Source organism: Aedes aegypti, chromosome 1 (assembly GCF_002204515.2).
Source record: "Aedes aegypti strain LVP_AGWG chromosome 1, AaegL5.0 Primary Assembly, whole genome shotgun sequence".
In the NCBI taxonomy this organism is placed as follows: domain Eukaryota; kingdom Metazoa; phylum Arthropoda; class Insecta; order Diptera; family Culicidae; genus Aedes; species Aedes aegypti.
In genome coordinates, this window is record NC_035107.1 from 79,976,813 (window position 1) to 79,996,230 (window position 19,418).

A 19,418-nucleotide genomic window follows, 5' to 3' on the forward strand; every position below is an offset into this window, starting at 1 on the left:
TCCTAAACGGATTTATTTAGAATTTTCAAAAACATCTTTGAACATACTCCTGCCGAAATGCCCAGACACTGTCTTGGAGGAATCCCTGAAGGTAGCAGAACTACCATGAATAATTTTGATAATAAAGAATTCCTTTTCATATTTCATAAATAAAACCATTTTCATAGAAATTAATTCATGGCTTCCTATGAGAATTCATCAAAGCATCCACCTTGAATAGCTGCAGAGGTTAAACTAAAATAAAACCAACTCGTTAAGGGGACACGGGAGACCGTGTTATTTTCCCTATCTTTCGTCTCACTCTAACAATAATCATCAAAAATTTGCGGAAGCAAATGTCGAGTTTTAGTGAACCGATGAAGCTGAAAATTTATCGGGTTGTGCACTACATATATAGAATCATAGTGATACATTTTCGTATCGATATATGGAGTGGTTCTTGGGATTTGCTTCTTGAAATGGATAGGGTGATTATGATGACGTCCCGTGCGGCCTTAAATTGTCACAAGCTCAAGCGCGCGAGAAAAGAAAGGAGTTCAACTAAATTTTAAGTAATTAATTGAAAACAATTTATTTCACAAAAAAACAATAAAATTGAATAGAAAACTTTTTTTGAGTTTCACAAGTTTCTGCTAATTTTCAAAATTTGCGGTTACTAAACCTCATTGGACTGGCGCCTATCTTCAGTACTTGTGACGTCACGGAAACAAATCTTATTAACAATTTTCTATTTCAGGTAAGCTTTCTCTCTAGCTAGAGAAAAATTTCTTCGTGCACATAAAAGTTTTCTCTGACCTGATTACGCCGGCCAAGGTCCCACTTCGTCCTCGTAGTAGCCGGATGCAATTCTACTCACCGATCGACGACCTCACCGACTTGCGAAGCGAAGACAGAATCTGTCCCGTGTGTGCGACAGCCCTTAGGGTAAAGATGTCCCAGGAAAGGTGGAGTCCTGAGCCTTAGAACGTGGCTCAAAGCGCACAATTTGACGTCACGGACACACGAAGCACTAGTGTGGCTTGAAGGTGATTCGATGCTCTTCTGCTCAATCTCCACGTGTCTATATATTTACATAGATATGTATGGACAATGCTTACTAAAACTAGCCTAATTAGAAAGTGAGAACTTTTAAACGGCAAAAATTGAAACATTTTGTTTTGAAAAGTTTCCCATACAAAATAGAAACAATCCTGAATCGAGAAATCGTTCGCATTTTTTCCGTTATAAAAATAATAATTCCAACGGATGTATTAATATGTTCAAATTATGTCGACCATACCAGAGTACTTATTAAAATTTTTTATCTCCTTCCAGATGATCAAAATGATGGTAACGGTCGTCATAGTGTTCACCATCTGCTGGCTACCTTTCAACTTTCTGATGGTAAGTTATCTGGAATCATTCTCCCATCAAGCCTAATGAAACTAAATCAAATAAATCGGCTAACCGTGTCTTCATCCCCCTCTCGAACGCAGATCGTCAACGTGGACGACAGCTGGGACCTGCTGCCGTACGTGTGGTCCGCCTTCCACTGGCTAGCCATGTCGCACAGCTGCTACAATCCGATCATCTACTGCTACATGAACGCCCGCTTCCGGTCCGGATTCATCCTGGTGCTGCACGGCGTCCCGGGACTGCAGCAACTGTGCTGCTGCATCCGGCACAAGCAAAGCCAACTGGCACGTAATGTTGGTTCCAGCGTGGCCCTCGCCGGTGAGATGAATGGAATTTACCGTGACAGGGCACTAACAAGAAAGGCCCGAGTGCGAGTTAGGTGCCACCCAGATTAACGTCCCGCCTCCCCCGCTCTGTTCATGGTGTTCATTGTGCTACACATTAGGGTGGTTCAAAATTCAAAAAGGTTGACAATCTCCCATGTCTTTCTACCTGTCCCTACGATAAAAATAGTGTTTTGTGAAAATTTCAGCTGGTGGTGATTGCTACATACCATTTTAATCGCAAGAATTGTCAAAAAGATATGGGAGATTAGATTTTTTGAACTTTTTTGGAATTTTGAACCGCCCTACTATACATTGTGGCTGTGTGCTTCGTTTGTGTGTTAATGTTGGCCCTCGTTGGTCCCGTTTTGAGTTATCCTTGAGAGTTTATCGTTCAGTGTTCTTCCTTGTTGGGCTATGCCACTCAACAGCTCAGAATCAGCTTTCGCACTTATATGTAGCTCATATCCCCATACTCATATTGGAAGTATACTATTTCAACATAATCAATCGAGTTACGACAGGATTTGGAAAATTTAACGATCATTGACACACGAGCCATAAATTTATCCAATTCATCCGCCTGCATTCATACAACACGCATGACATTTATCGATCGTGGAAGATTACGAGCCATGAACGAAGACAGACACACATCACCCACTGTTTGGCGCCGATCACTGTGTGTCAACACTTGTAACATTCGCTGACCCCACTCTCATTCTGATCAATAAAGAAAGGCAAATATTTGTTTATTTTCTGTGCTATGTTTGCAACCAAACGGGTGTTCTATGGTCCAATAGATTATATTTAGGTTGTTCAAGGCTGCATTACCAGAAAATATGAAAGTTATTACCGTAATTTCGGGTGAAATTGATCACTTTTCACGGTTTTTCATGTCGGTTTTCTATGATGTTGCCAATTCCAAACAACTTAATGCAGGAAAACAAGTACGACAGTGAACCTCATTGGTTTATATAATCAAATTTTCATACAGTTGTGATTTTAGTGCTGAAAATCGTCTCCAAAATAAAAAATCAAGGAATTCCATATCGGGGTGAAATTGATCACCTGTCAAAACACTTACTGTTAGTTTTTGAAAACAACTTTACTTATTTAATTTGGGCTTCCTGAATCCAAATATGCTTGCCAAATTCTTAATAATGCAAAATTTATGGAAATAACAAACAATTAATTTCCAACAGTACCGCAGAAAACGCCTAAATGTAGGCAATTTCCGAAGGAATCTTCTGATATCTAAAAAAATCAATTATTACAACAAAATGAACAAATTTGGTACGAATTTTGATAATAAAATTCGTTTTGGGGATATATTTCAAGCATCCTTACAAATTTTCAGGTTGACACCATGTCCAAATCCTTGTTTAAAACGATAAGTTTATTGATGTCTGCCAATACCACACAGAACACGATTATGAAATTTTCTATTATTTTCATAGAAATAAACATTCCTTAACACAAAAAGCTTCACAACATGCAATTCGACAATAGTTGAGACAAATAGCGTTCGTTTAAATAGGTTGCATTGATTTCTGTGCTCAATCGTGTGACACAGTGATCAATTTCACCCTACTGATCAATTTCACCCGAATTTACGGTACCAATTGTATGCAAAACATAAATCACCCGAATGGCTTGATATTGTGTCTGTGAGAGTTGCTGCTCTTGAACGCTCTCGTGCCACGTACCTAACGAGAAAGTGAATGTTTACATTCATAGGGCTCTCCGAATGCGATGTGCCAAGAATTGTTATGGTTCGCGAACTGTTAAGCTGTGATTACACAGTGCGTGCAATGCACGAACATTTGTGCAAATTGCTCGAATGTTCACGAGAACTGTGTAATATGAGCACGATTACCGTTTTGATTCGAAATCCGGACACCTAAGCACCTAGACAGCTTCAACCTAATATTTTCCAAGGAATTTCATGTGAAACGATAAAATATTTTGTTGAAGTATGAAAATAACTGTCTTTTGAGAGCAACAATGCATGAAAAATAACGAGTTACAGGATATAAACCACTAAAAATACATTGAATGTGTGGTATGTTTTGCTTCGAAATCCGGACACTGACTATTGTATGTTTCGAATCCCGGACAGTTTTGCTTCGAAATCCGGACACTCTAAAACTATCAATAAATTCTTTGAATTAATGGATATTTGTTAGAAAATTTTCTGACACGTTCCACAAGCAACATGAAGATTTGATACAATTACAAAAAAAAACAAATGAATGTACTGTTAAATCCAATATACCAAAATCCGGGGTAATATTGATCTATTTTTTGAATGTTTCTTCAATATTTCGTTTGAAAATGCAAATGTTGCAGGTTTTATATTTTTGAAACAAGTACTGCCACCCATAGCTCGAGACTATATACTTTATTTTGTTTATTGAAAGATTTAAGCATGTTAAAAAAATGTTTTAGGCAATTTTTTGATTTACAGTTAAACCTCCATGAGTCGATGTTCCATTACTCGATATCGACTCATGGAACCATATTAAAAATCAAACTTCATGGTTACTATGATGGTCCCCTCAAACGGCTTTCCATAGTATTGCTGTTCCATGACTCGATATTTCCATGAGTCGATGGTCCCTTCAATATCGACTCATGGAGGGTTGACTGTAGTTGATATGGGGTAACATTGATCACCTATATAAACAACGTTCGGTAATAATGAAAATGTCGTTACTTACTTAAATCATGGCCCCTGAAGCCGAATATGAAGACCAAACGCTTACAAGTCATTTACTTTTTGAATTTTTTTTTAAATTAAAAACACCTTGAACCACGGAATACGCCTAAAGGTAGGCAATTCCCTAAGGGAATTTTACATTCCTAACAGAAATTCAGTAATGTTGCCTAATTGAGCATACTTATAAGAGTTTTGACAACGGAATCGTTTTTGGCGATGTCATTTTAAGTAAGAGCCATATTTTGCTTGCTTATATCGTTTGCAGAACTTATGTGAGACATGAATCTTCGGTAGTATCATGTTTAACAATTAAAATCATTATTTCGAAAAGTTGACACATTCACGCAGAAGGTAAACGCAATTTTCACAAAAATATGAACTTTTATTAGCTTATGAATATAAGAAAGTGAAGCACCATTCATGATTTGAAAATGTTTCATCAATAAATGATAATACGAACTTTTGATGAAGTGAGTCATTCCGATCAATGTTACTCCGCTGATCAATGATGCCCCGGATTACGGTATCAACATTAGATAAGAAAGAATAGTGCACGCTAAGCTGTGCACCTACTGGAAGCTTAAATCCTTTATAATAAAGTCATTTTTAATCTAATCAGGTTGTGCTCAGAAATGGATAACATTCAATTGAAACTAACATTGATTATATCAATATGAGTACTTCTTCTATGCAATAAGAATTCATGCTTGATTTATCGACTGTTTATAGTTTTCTTCGCTTGGTTTGGCATCCAGTCTCAAGGAATCAAAGGAACACAGGGATTTTCTATTTTCCGACGTTTCGGCGCAATGTATTTTGCTGAAACGTCGGAAAATAGAAAATCCCTGTTTTCCTTTGATTCCTTAAGAATTCATGTTTATGGAAAGGTTTGTATCTTCCGTTTTCAATAGAACTAGTTTAGCTGAAGCGCGAATCGAACTCAATGAGTGGAACATTTATTATGTTTCCCTCCAATGGACAAGGATATAATTTTTGAATAGCACTTTCTTTAAATATTTATTCCTTACCTGCTTTTGTTCAGCATGGATTTATTCACGTTGTTTGAGAAAAAAATGAATAAAATGTTTACAGCATCATCCCTAAATGTAGCGCAGGGCTAAAACATCCATTTGTTTTGAATTAAACACTCGCTCACTCATAGTCCATAACCTTGCCAAGCTTTGTATAGTTTGCAACCACTATAAAAACAGTCATCAACACTCTTATTATAAGTTTTTCATCTTATTTCAATAATCATTGCGAGTGGAATGTTCGAAGCATAGTGTGTCCGGCTTTCGAAACGGTAGAATTTCATGCTTCAAAACCCGGACACCAGGTATTTTTCACAAATACTGAAATCTTATGCAGCTTTCTACACTTTTCACCATTTGCAAATATCACTTTAAACAAGATTATTGCTCTATTATGCTTAAAATCACTTCAACGTTCTTCAATACTCTGATATAATAAGATTCGTTCTAGTGGCGAATCTTAAGCTTCGACCTAATCAGCGCGAAAACTAACGTTCAATATGACACGACTTTGTTTTTTTAAGTTTTAACAATTATGTTACCAGGTTACTATGATGAAAATTATTGCATTATGTAGAACTTAAAGTAAGGCAAGGATTCGTATATTATTATTTAAAATTTAGGTACATATGCATGTAAAAATAACTAAAATTGTTCTGAGTGTCCGGCTTTCGAAGCGTCCGGGAATTCGATGCAAAACGGTACTAGCGAACATCTTTTAGAAACATATTCGTGCATTCAATCATGTTGGTTCGTCGAACTTGTGTTGTATAGCAACCATAGAAAGTTGTTTAGTGGGAATGGACCTATGCACGAGTTTTCTTCTTGACGTTTTAGCGGTGCCATGTTATTTATGTTACCATGGAAACCAGTGAATTCGGCACCGCTCAAACGTCAAATTAGTGAGCTCGTGCATCGGTCCATTATTCTTTCGCCATAGATTGATAAATAATAACATTGGTGTCGGAAGGCAGACTACAAAGATTTCTCTAGGATTTGTTTCGAATATTTCTCCAGGGATTCTACCAGAAATTCCTCCAAGATAATCTCGACAGACATACAGCGGTTTTTCCAGGGAATTTTGCAGAGATTCCTCCAAGAAGAAGATTGCTCCGACAATATTTTTATTGAGATTCATCCACGAATTTCTTCAGCAGCTGGTACAGAGATTCCCCCATAGATTATTCCAAGGATTTTTCAGATATCTCTAGTTTTTTTTTCTGGAGATTACTCGAAAGATTCCTCTTGAAAAATCTCTGTAGAGATTCTTGCAAAGTTGCCACCACAAATTTCTCCAGCAATTCCTACAGCTTCTTAGGATTATAAAAGATATTTCTCTAGAAATTCCTTCAAGGCTACTTGCAGGGAGGTTCCTAGGTAGTACTCTCGAAATTACTCCATGAATAAATCCGTAGATTTCTTCATGAATTCATGCAGGGATTGTTCCAAGCATTGTTCCAGAAATTTATGCCAGGATTTCTCCAACGATTATGCAAGTAATTACTAAACGAATTTCTCAATATTTTTCTTCATGAAATGTCACAGAAGAATTACTCCAAGGATTTTCGAGGTACCTAATCCTTTAAAGATTCACCCAGAAATCTTTCGAGAGAATTGTTCTGAATATCCATTTTTCCGAGGATTTCTCCAAGAATTCCTCTAGAAATTCCTCCGGAGGTTTCTCCATGAATTCCTCCATTTATTGCATCAGAAATAACCTCAAGAATTATATACAACATTCCTAATTATTGGACGCAGTGGGTAAAAGGCTCTACAGACAAGAAAAAAACCTCAAGAATTTATTTAGGGAATTCTCCCAGATATTTGATATTTTTTAAAGATTTTTTGGAGACAAATTTGGATAATTTCCTTAAAAAATACCAGGGTTTCCTTCAAGCATTTTTCCAGAAACTACTTCCATGAAGATTGGAAAAATCCGTAGATAAATTCCTACAGAAATACTTGGAAAAATTCCAGGAGTAGACCCAATAGGAACCTGTAGCAAAATATTAAGAAATCCCTGTAGTATTTTATGGAGGAATTCCTAGGGGAAATTCTTTGAGAATATTTGGTTTAATCTCTGGAAAAATCCTTGGAGAAATTATTGCCGGAGTTTTTGGAGGAATACCAGGGAAAATCTCTGGAGAAATTCCAGAAAGAAAAAACCCTTAGAACAACTTGTGGAGAAACCATAAAAAGGGTTTTCTGGAGTAATCTCTGGAGAAATTCCTGAATCTCGGAAAATTTCGGAAGCATTGCCTGGATAAATTGCTGAAGAAGTCCTTGGAGACATATCTAGACTCATCTTTGTAGAAATCTCTGGGGAAATTGCCTGCAGTATCCTTGGACAATTTTCTGGAATAATTACTGTAGATGTTTTGCTGTAGAATGCTGTGTCTATATTTTTCTGCAAAAATCCCTTAACTTAAACTATTAACGATTTATCGCATAATCGTATTGATTGAATGGAGACTGCAATCAAATTTATTAACGAAATTATTTGACTGAACAATTTTAATGCTATTCACAGCTCCTAAACATCAATACTTTGCATTTATATTATGAAATTATCTATTATCATCACAAAACTGCAGTTTTATTACAAAATTTGTAAAATATTTTGTCTAAGAAAATTATTCCGCTTTTGTCACGATTCCGTTTTTCATTTCAGCTTTCATTGACAAAATAAAACGACATGCACTACACAAAGGACACGGGATATACTACAATAGATCAACTATTGGTCGCAGTGGTTTATGTTCCGAACAGAAAAAAAAAAGCTTTCATTGAAGAAGTCAATTGCAGGATCCTTTGGAGGGATTCCTAAAATATCCTTTGAACATTTTTTGGAGGATCCTTTGTAGAGATTTTTGTGAAGTAATCTCTGGAGAAATTTATAAAGAGGAATCTCTGGAAATAATCCTGTTGAAATTTCGATAAATTGCTGAAGGAATCCATGCAGACATCTCTGGAGTAAACGAATAGGGCCCTATCGAAACTGATATTGAAATACGATTGCGATCGAATTTTTTTTTTTTTTTAAGAATCGCTAGACAAATTGTTGTAGAAATTCCTAATGAAAATCTGGGAGGAATCCCTGGTTATATCCATGAATAAATCTCTGAAGTAATTTGTGGAGTAATCGTTTGACACATCTCTGCAGAAAGCTCTGAGCAATTTAAAAAAAAATCACAAAGAAATCCTTGAAGGCATTCCTGGAGGAATCCCAGAAGGTTTTCTTGGATCCCTAGCTGACCCAATCCCAAAACTGCAGTTGCGGTTGGGTTTTTGAAAAAAAGTAGAGTTAAAATATCTTTTTACTTTAAGTAAAATTTATGAATTATGATTCATGGAATAATACCAATTGATATCATAATCAAAATTAAATAATTTGGCTATTTTGAAAACAATTCCGGGTATCCTGATACAAAAATGTATGTGTGATATTTGCCATGGCGTCTATTTAAATCTGTATAAAATATCATGAATTTTGAGCTATCGTTTTATTTCCGTATAAGACGGTTTGAAAATGGTCACACCTTATAGAAACCGGTTGCGGAGTATTCCGGCTAAATCTAACTGTTGTAAGAGGACCACTCTTGATCCTTTTGTACATTTGAATAAATAATCATGAAACTTGATCCGTCGTATCATTGCGTATGAATTTTTTGAATATGACAACTACCAGTTCCCTCTTAAATAAATTTCAGGTACCAGTGCGTCCATTAAAAAAATATAAACAATCTCTGAAAGAATTTTGTCGTTTTAATTTTTGTTGAAGTACCCTAATGAAAATTTGAAGGTATTTGTTGAGGAAACCATTAGGAAATTTCTGGAAACAATTCTGGAAGAAAATCTAAAGCAATGTCTGAAATAGTTTTTGAAAAAAAAACCTGTAGACATGTTAAACGAAAACATTCAATAAAAAAAACTAAGAACTTCAAATTGTTCAGATATGAAATTATTTGGGGATTTGCTTGATAATTATTAACTGAAGGATAACTCCAGAAATTTATTATGAGTCCTTCTTAAAAGACTTCTAGTGAATACTTTCTCCAACTCTGATTTATTCATCTAGGAATTTAAAACAAAAAAAAAACATCTAATTATTATTAGTATTGGAAAAATTCATCTTATATGTGCCAGGAAAACATTGCTTGAGGAATCTCGAAAAACTGTTTAAAAATCTTCAAAGATTGTATAGAATTATTTGTTGAGAAAGTGGTGAAAGAATTCCTGGAAGTACTAATGAAACGAAAAATTCCCCATAGGTTTCCAGGAAAAATTGTTTTTTTTTTTCGGGGAAATATATATTGAAAAAATTATAGAGTATTATTTTTTAAATCAGAACAAATATTTTTTTCAAACTTATAAAGAAGTGCTCCAAGGAAGTTTTCTTCATTATTTCATAAAAAAATCTATATCAGCAATATTGATTCTCTATTCCAAATACAAATTACATTTTTGAACAGAAGCCTGATAGGGGTATTAAAATAATCGTAGAACAAAATCTTGAAGTAAAAGCTAGAAAAATTAAAAAATATACGAAAAATGTTAAATGAGTAATTTCTGAAGAAACCTGAATTCCTGAAAGATTGTCATAAATATGTAAATTCCCCAGTAAAACTAGAAACGCTGATAAAATTGAGCAAGCAATCTGTATACGGTAATGGGAGGATATGTTGCAACATTGACGATGTCCTCAAGGAATTTCTATGAATCGTGAAGTTCTTGAGTTTCCGATGAAGTCTTATCCTTGAAATTTCTATTGGGTGATTCCTAAAAACAATCCAGTACATTCTTGCATGGATCTTTGGAAGGATTGTATTTATCTTATGATGGAAGAATTCCTCGAAAATACTCCTGGAAAGATGACTTATATATTCTTGAGAAATATTTTCAATTCATATCTGAAAATAAAGAAAGTTTAGTTGAAGGAAATCATTTATAATAATATACTTTAATAACAGCAACATCAGCAGTGACATTTTGACGATCAATAAGTAACCACACATTGGTTGCTACGACCATCAGATATGGAACCACAGACAAGTTTGTTCGAACTGTGTAATATATGGGGCGAACAGTTCGTTCATACAGAACCTCGAACAGTTTCGCTGCGAATATTGAACGAATTTTTTTAAGCGAACGTTCGTGCATTGCGCACCACTGTGTAATCAATGCTTTACACTCTCTGAATATGGTTCGATCGGCTTATTCGGATCAAAATCTTAACACTGAGTTACGATGATACTCTATGTCCAGGAAGTCTAGGAAATTTCCATCACGAAAAAGATCCTGGACCGACCAAGAATCGAACCCAGACACCTTCAGCATGGCTTTGCTTTGTAGCCGGCGGAACTCTAACCACTCGGCTTACAACAACTGTTTATATCGTTCTTAAATGCGAACAGTTGGCGCCAACGATAAAAAGTACAGATTACAGTACCCCACAGTTATGGATAGCACACAGATATGGATCAGATTGGAAAAAACGGGAATATCTCAACAAATACAGTTGCAATTACGCAAAAGACATTTTACCTACGTGAACCATAAATCTGTATAGCATCACAATCAATTGTAATATGCTACTCATATTTTTTTCCATCCGTAGGAAATAAAATGTCAAGCGTATTCCCAATACGTTGATTCATAAACTGTGGGGCATTGAAACCCATACCACAGTTATGAATCAAAGATAAGACGATTCCGAAACAAACGCCAAACGTATGCTTTCACTAGCACACCATTCGTTTATCTCGCAGATAAATTGCTGTTATAGTGTTTTGGTCCATATCCATAACCGGGTATTTTGAGGTGTATTCTCAAAAACAACAATATTCCGCAGTGTCAGGGAGGTAATTTTGTTCTGTACAGCTTCACCATGTTTTTTAATCGTATTTTATTCTGAAAATGACCCTTAGTTGATCCATAACTGTGGGGTGACTGTACAATCACTGATCAAATTTTCAACACAATGGTGCGTATGGAAGAATGGTTGTCAAGAGCTTTCATAACGTATGGAAAATAATTGAAAAACGTAAAATTAATTGCAATTAGGAAACTGAATCTAAGAAGTAGTGATTAGAAACCCAAGCGTATTGTGAATATACAACTTTTCGTGTTCAGTTTATCTTTCGTGATACTTTCTTTGCTTCAGAATTTCGTTTTTACTACCATTGAAAAGAGCCATCTATTGCTTTTTTAGTTTTGAATATCGCCCGTATTGTATGAGAACCAAAAAACAAATACATTTTTTTTACGAATTATGGTATATTAGCACTGGACGCAAAATCACCTAATATATCATTGGAAAGCTTGCAAACAGTAGAATCTTGATGTACAGTGAATCCACAAATTAAGAAATCACCCACAATTTATGAATCAGCTGCCTTTAAAGGACAAAATAACAGTAAAAGTAGCACAAAACATCACGGAAACATTTTCGCTTTATAATTTATTTTGAGTAAAATTGTTTACGTGATGTTTGTGTTTGATTTTGGTGTTGTTATTTTGTCATTTAAAGTCAGCTGACTCATAAATTGTGGACGATTCTTAATTGTGGATCCACTGTATACTTAGACTTAAAATCGACCAAAATGTCGCATTCACCCTTAGCGGTTGGACCCTTCGATTAATTAAAAATGTTCTATTTTTGCCACAATATGCTACACTGCAACCTCATTAACAAAGACTTTTTTTTATGGAACTTTATCACGAAATTCTGAAATGGATACTCAGTTAGGTCTTAGATGTTCTTAAGTAATTTGACAATATTTCCAGAGGTTTGCAGTGATTTCTTAACTAAAAAAGTTTCCAGGATTTGTAGAAGAGTGACAAATTAGTCTTTAGAACATCTGAAGAGTCGTTCATAAACCACGTTATCATTCACGATGGGAGGGGGGATCATTGACGTTCTACAGGGCGCTAAGATGCACCTAATCGACAAAGGATAAGAACAAATTACTCAGGGCGTTGATACAGCAATGAATTTATTAAATGATGTCCTACAGGGCGTTAAGACACAGCTCATCTATTTGAAGCAAAGATCAAATTACTCCATAGCGGTTGTTACAGCCTTGACAATCTCGAATTCATGTTATACAGGGCTTATGAGGTGCGCATGATCTACATAGGATAAAGTCAAATGACCGATAGGGGTTTGATACAGCAAGAAAAAAAATATTGATTTGCTATTAGGGCGTAAAGATGCTTCAGATCTCGTCAAGATCTTTTGTGGACTTTTACTCCAGGGCGTTGATACAGCTTGGAATTATCAAATTAAGGCGGTCGCATGCACCTGATCTACATGGAAAAAGGTCAAATTAAATTTCAGGGCGTTGATTCCAGCTTAAAGTTTACAATAAATGTCCTTACAGGGCGTTAAGTTGTGTCTGATATACATGGAATAAGCTCAAATTACTCCAAGGTGTATCAACGCCCTGTAACACGTTGGTTCGACTGATTTCACAAAGCGTTAGATGCTTCTAGATCTCGTAAAGATCTGGGTGGAATAAAGCCAAATTTTTCTAGGGCGTTGATAAAGCTAGGAATTGATGTCCTACAGATGCATCTGATTTACGTGAAGCAATATTTAAATTACTGCACAGCGTTGATAAAACTTGAATTTTTCAATTGATGTCCTACAGAGCGTTGAGATGGACTTGATTTTACATTGAGCAAAGTCTAAGCACTCCAGGGCGTTATAAAGCTTCGGAAATTTTTATGGATTTTCTACAAGGCGTAAAGATGCACCAGATCTCGCAAAGATATGTGTGGAATGTAGTCAAACTTGTCTAGGGCGTTAGAACAATTTGAAAATTTCGGATTGATGTCCTACAGAGCGTCAAGATGCGCCTGATACACATAATAAGGTCAAATAACTACCAGGTGTTGATACAGATTAAGAAATTTTGATTGATTTTCTACAGGGCATAAAAGATGCACCCGATTCCGCTAAGATCTGTGTGGAATAACACCAAATTATTCGGAGGGCGTGTGATACAGCTTGATCGATTGATGTCATACAGGGCGTTGAGTTGCACCTAATTTACAAAGATGCAAAGTCAAAATACTCCAGGGCGTTAATACAACTAGGAATTGATGTCTTCAGGACCATCAAGATGCACTCGATCTACATAGAATAAAGTAAAACTACTCCAGGGCGTTAATATTGGCTTGTAAATTATTATCATGATATCCTGCAGGACGTTAAATGCAACTGAATCCAATTAAGACAAGGTCAAATTACTCCAGGGCGTTGATACAGCTTGACAATTTCGATTGATGTTACACAGGGCGTTTAGTTTGCACCTGATCTACATGCAACAAAGTTTAATTAATTCAGGTCGATGATACAGCTTGAAATTTTCAACTGATTTCCCAAATGGCGTTAAGAAAAAATATCTGAGAAAAGCTTCTTTAGTCGTCGACTAAGCGCGACTAAGCAGGACGACAGCGGCTGGCTATTGGGTTTTCGAATGCCGAGTGCTAAGGACGATCTTCGGCGGCATGTACAAGAGCGGCGTGTGGCGGTGAAGGATGCACCACGAGCTCGCTCAACTACTACGGTGAATCCTGAGTATCCTGAAGATAGTTAAAGCTGGAAGGATACGCTGGGCAGGGCATGTTGCAAGAATGCCGGACAACAACCCTGTAAAGATGGTGGTCGCTATGAATCCGGTCGGAACAAGAAGACGTTGGGGCGCAGCGAGCTAGGTGATTGAAGGACCTGGAGAGCGTGGGTCACAGCTGAGATGGAGAGAAGCGGCCCATGAATTGGGCGAATTATTGTTGGCGAGGCTTTATTCAAGATAATTGATGTAAAGACAAATAAGTAAGTTGTCCGATAACAATAGGACAATAGATGACGAGAACAATTCTCCGAATGAAAGGATCCCTGTTTGCGTGGCCAATTCTTATTCGGGATGCCAGGAATGATCGTCCAATTCCTTCGGCTGGAGGAATGCCTGCGGGTTTTGATTGGCTATTATTTCTAAATAACAGTCCTGAAAAGGGCTCTTCGTTGGGCTGCTTCGGTGAGGTAAACGCTTTGGATCGATTCCGGGCAAGACGGTTTAATCTCGCGTGCCATACAGCAGCTAGAAACTGATTGAATAGATCTCGTATTGTATGGTATTTATCGTAATAATTTTCAATTTATTTACTTTTAATCTGTAACATAGAATTTGGTTTACATTTTAAAAGGTTGACCGAATGGTCCTTCAGCTTTGTTTTGCTTCGTTTGGTTGTTTTTTTTGCAGGATAAATTTTGGGTTCGTTTTACCCTAGTGATTGATTTGGCTTTATAGGCTCTGATAGTTTTCAAGAGATATAATTTGTTATTTTAACTACTATTTATAAGTCTGCTAAAAATTGGATGACCTTGGGATGTGGAATGAACCTGCTGGTCAGATTATTGGCAACGAGCCCTGTATCTACCGAAAGAGTCACCAAAGCGTTCATCGAGTGTTTTTATCTCGGCCTGACGGTGGATCTCAGTTGTTCTCATTCTTGGAGGGCTGTTGAGATTTTTCGAAGGAATTTGTTCTGGGTCTCCTAGATTGGTGTGGTGTACAGAGTCTGCGTTATTCAAATAATAATAAAGTGATTCATTCCGTGCATGTGTCAATGAAAAAAAAAGGTCTGTTTGTCTCAGTGTTTTCGTAATTTGTTCTGATCACGACGAGCTTTCCTTGTGACGTGTGAGCTAGCAAAAGCTCATGTTTGGTTTTGTTCGAATTGGTTCGAATATGATGCGAACACGCACAGCCTTCGGTTGTATTTGTGAAGGCATGAATGAAATGCGTGTTTAATAAACTATGACTATGCGAGGAAGAAAAATGAGAGAGGATGATACAATGCATAGGTGTGCAAGGAACAGAACGATCGGTGATTGATGATTGATGCATGAGTATGAGTGGCAGATTTCGGAAAAGATTGCGGTTGAAATCTGATCGGTTGGCTGGCAGGTTCAGTTCGTTAACAGATTTTGCGGCGAACGCATATCGTTTGCGTTCGTGAAAAGTTATTTCGCGGAAGGCAAGCGTCATTTACCACAATGGCGTAGTTGGTAGGTATTCGTTGATGAAAATATGGAACTTTCTTGGAGCGACAGGTCTCCACACTGAATTTATTTGGAACGGTAAGATTCCGATCGAATTTTTCCGGAGCGACAGGTCTCCAATGACGATTTTTCCGGAGCGACAGGTCTCCGTGATAATATGCCGAAGCGACAGGTCTTCGAGCTAGTATATTCTGGAGCGACAGGTCTCCGAATTGAAGTTCTCCGAAGCGACAGGTCTTCGAGATAATTTTGCTTGGGGCGACAGGTCCCCAAGAAAAAATTTCTGGAGCGACAGGTCTCCGTGATAATATGAAAATACGATCGGAGATTGTCCACAATTAAATTTTGTGGAACACGGAAGATTATTGTAACTAATGCGATACGATGTTTACTCTCAACTCCGGATTTTTATGCAGAAGTTAAGGGACAAATGCGTATGGTTTTGAGATTCAATTGAAGAAATCTAATGTTATTGAATTCGGATTAGCATTTGTTTTGGAATGAAAATTGATATGACAGTGATTTAGATCTATAATGTTTGAACTTTAGATTAGATTTGGAATGGATTTCAATGGTAATTAGATAGAAATGAATTTTGCTGGTATGGATGAATTGGATTAGGCTGGAATTTCATTCGAATACGCTTTGTGTATGAAGTGATGAGTGATTTTAAAATTGAATTCGATATGATTTGAAAAAAAAAAAGTAAGACTCAAACTTATCTGAACTTTTATAAATTTAAATTGGAGGCGAACTTTAATTCGTAGAAGTGAATTTGATACGATTTGGATTTGATTCGGATTGAAATCGCGCTGGATTCAAATTGGACTTGTTTTGAATTTTGATTACATTACATATATATTGGATATGTATCGGACAAAATCTGAATTATGAATGATTTCAATTAGTTTGAATTTGATTTGAATTGAACTTTGATTGCAATCGGATTGGATTTAAATTTTGATTAGGATTGGATTGCATTAGACTTGGATTTGAATTGTATTTTGAAGTGGGTTTCAATTAATTTGGGATTCGATTGGATTTAAGTTAAGATTTCGAATTGGACTGGATTTAGATTAGATAGGATTTATATTGCATTGGATTTGGGTTGGATTGAACATGAATCGAGTTTGGATTGGATTGAGATTGAGTTTTGATTGGATATGGATTAGAATTGTTTTTGATTCGGATTTGACCTAGGTTAAGATTTTAGTTTTGAATAGAGATTTGTATAGAATTTGGATTGCATTTAGATTTGGATTGGGTTTGGATTAAATTTGAATTGGATTTGGATTAAATTTGAATTGTATTTGGTTTTTGGTTGGATTTAGATTGAATTAGACTGAATTTAAATAAGATTTGGATTGAATTGGATTTGGATTGGTGTTTGATTGGATTTAATTTGGACATGATTTCGATTGGAATGGATGTGGATTGGATTTGAATTGTATTTGGATTGGATTCGAATTTAATTTGGATTGGATTTAGACTGGTGTTGGATTGCATGGGATATTGATTGGAACTGAATTGTATTTTGACTGGATTTGGATTTGAATTGGATTTAGATTGGATTTGAAATGGATTGAATTGGATTAGATATGAAATGGATTTGGATTGGTGTTCGATTGGAACTGATTTGAACACGATTTGGATTGGATTTGGATTCGATTTAGACTAGTGTTGGATTGAATATTGATTGGATTTGAATTGTATTTTGATTGGATTGGATTTATATTGAATTCATATGCTTGGATTTGAAGTGGATTGGATTAGATTTGAATTGGATTTGGATTGGTGGTCGATTGGATTTGATTTGGACAGGATTTGGATTGGAATACATTTGGATTTGGATTGGATTTTGATTGAATTTGGATTGGTGTTCGATTGGATTTGGATTGGATGTGGATTGAATTTGGATTGGATTTGGATTTGGATTGGATTTAGACTGGTGTTGGATTGGATTAGGTATTGATTGGACATGAATTGTATTTTGACTGGATTTGGATTTGAATTGGATTTGGATTGGTTTTCGATTGGATTTGATTTGGACAGGATTTGGATTGGAATAGATTTGGATTTATTTTGGATTTGGATTGGATTTTGATTGAATTTGGATTGGATTTGGAATTGGAATGGAGTAAGACTGGTGTGGGATTGGATATCGATTGGATATGAATTGTATTTTAACTAGATTTTGATTGGAATTGGATTTAGATTTAATTAGATTGGATTTGAATTGGGTTTGGATTTAATTGGATGGATTAGATTTGAATTGGGGTTGGATTTGTGTTCGATTGGATTTGATTTGGATAGGATTTGGATTGGAATAGATTTGTATAAAATTTGAATTGCAATTGCAATTTGATTGGATTTGGATTGGTTTTGGATTATAACTGGATTTTGATTGGATTTGAATTGGTTTTGATTTATATTTTGACTGGAATTCGATTGAGTTTGGATTAGAATTGTATTTGCAAAGGATTTGAACTTGATTTGGATTTGGATTGGATTTACATTAGATTTGAAATCTTGAATTGTATTTTAATTGGATTGATTTTGAATTGGATTTTTATTAGATTTGGATTGGACTTGGTTTGGATTGGATTTCGATGGGATGTAAATAAGATTTGGGTTTGATTGAATTGTATTTGGGTTCGAACAAATAAGGATTTGAATCTGATTTGGGTTTCATCTGTAATAGATTATTTAATTTGAATTTTGTATTGGATATAGATTGTTTTGGATTTGAATAGAGATAAAATATCATTTCTAAAACCTTACTGCTAATCATAGTTTGTTGCAGTTACATTTCAACGGTTCATATTGAACTATAATTATATATGGAATTATAGCAACACAGTTTGATGAGTATATCATTTGTCTCAAATAGTGAGTAGAGAAGGGAGCGATTGTGGTGTACAGAGTCTGCGTAATGGAGTAAGACTGGTGTGGGATTGGATATCGATTGGATATGAATTGTATTTTAACTAGATTTTGATTGGAATTGGATTTAGATTTAATTAGATTGGATTTGAATTGGATTTGGATTTGAATTGGATTTAGATTGGATTTGAAATGGATTGAATTGGATTAGATATGAAATGGATTTGGATTGGTGTTCGATTGGAACTGATTTGAACACGATTTGGATTGGAATGGATTTGGATTGGATTTGGATTCGATTTAGACTGGTGTTGGATTGGATATTGATTGGATTTGAATTGTATTTTGATTGGATTGGATTTATATTGAATTCATATGCTTGGATTTGAAGTGGATTGGATTAGATTTGAATTTGATTTGGATTGGTGGTCGATTGGATTTGATTTGGACAGGATTTGGATTGGAATACATTTGGATTTGGATTGGATTTTGATTGAATTTGGATTGGATTTGGAATTGGAATGGAGTAAGACTGGTGTGGGATTGGATATCGATTGGATATGAATTGTATTTTAACTAGATTTTGATTGGAATTGGATTTAGATTTAATTAGATTAGATTTGAATTGGGTTTGGATTGAATTGGATTTGGATTAGATTTGAATTGGGGTTGGATTTGTGTTCGATTGGATTTGATTTGGACAGGATTTGGATTGGAATAGATTTGGATAAAATTTGAATTGCAATTGCAATTTGATTGGATTTGGATTGGTTTTGGATTCGATTGAATTATAACTGGATTTTGATTGGATTTGAATTGGTTTTGATTTGTATTTTGACTGGAATTCGATTGAGTTTGGATTAGAATTGTATTTGCATAGGATTTGAACTTGATTTGGATTTGGATTGGATTTACATTAGATTTGAAATCTTGAATTGTATTTTAATTGGATTGATTTTGAATTGGATTTTTATTAGATTTGGATTGGACTTGGT

General features: G+C 35.6%; 1 protein-coding gene across 2 annotated transcripts in view; it reads left to right on the forward strand.

Annotated features, from left to right (window-relative positions):
* LOC23687425 (RYamide receptor) overlaps positions 1–19,418 on the forward strand; it is a 693,865-nt gene that overhangs the window by 649,075 nt on the left and 25,372 nt on the right. The window contains exons 5-6 of one of the 2 annotated variants that reach the window (XM_021840406.1): positions 1,315–1,383; positions 1,476–1,713. In XM_021840406.1, coding sequence (XP_021696098.1) covers positions 1,315–1,383; positions 1,476–1,713 — 307 coding nt within the window. Of the gene's footprint in view, positions 1–1,314; positions 1,384–1,475; positions 1,714–14,950; positions 15,547–19,418 lie in introns of those variants that run through there. The other variant, XR_002499484.1, reaches the window with a different exon arrangement.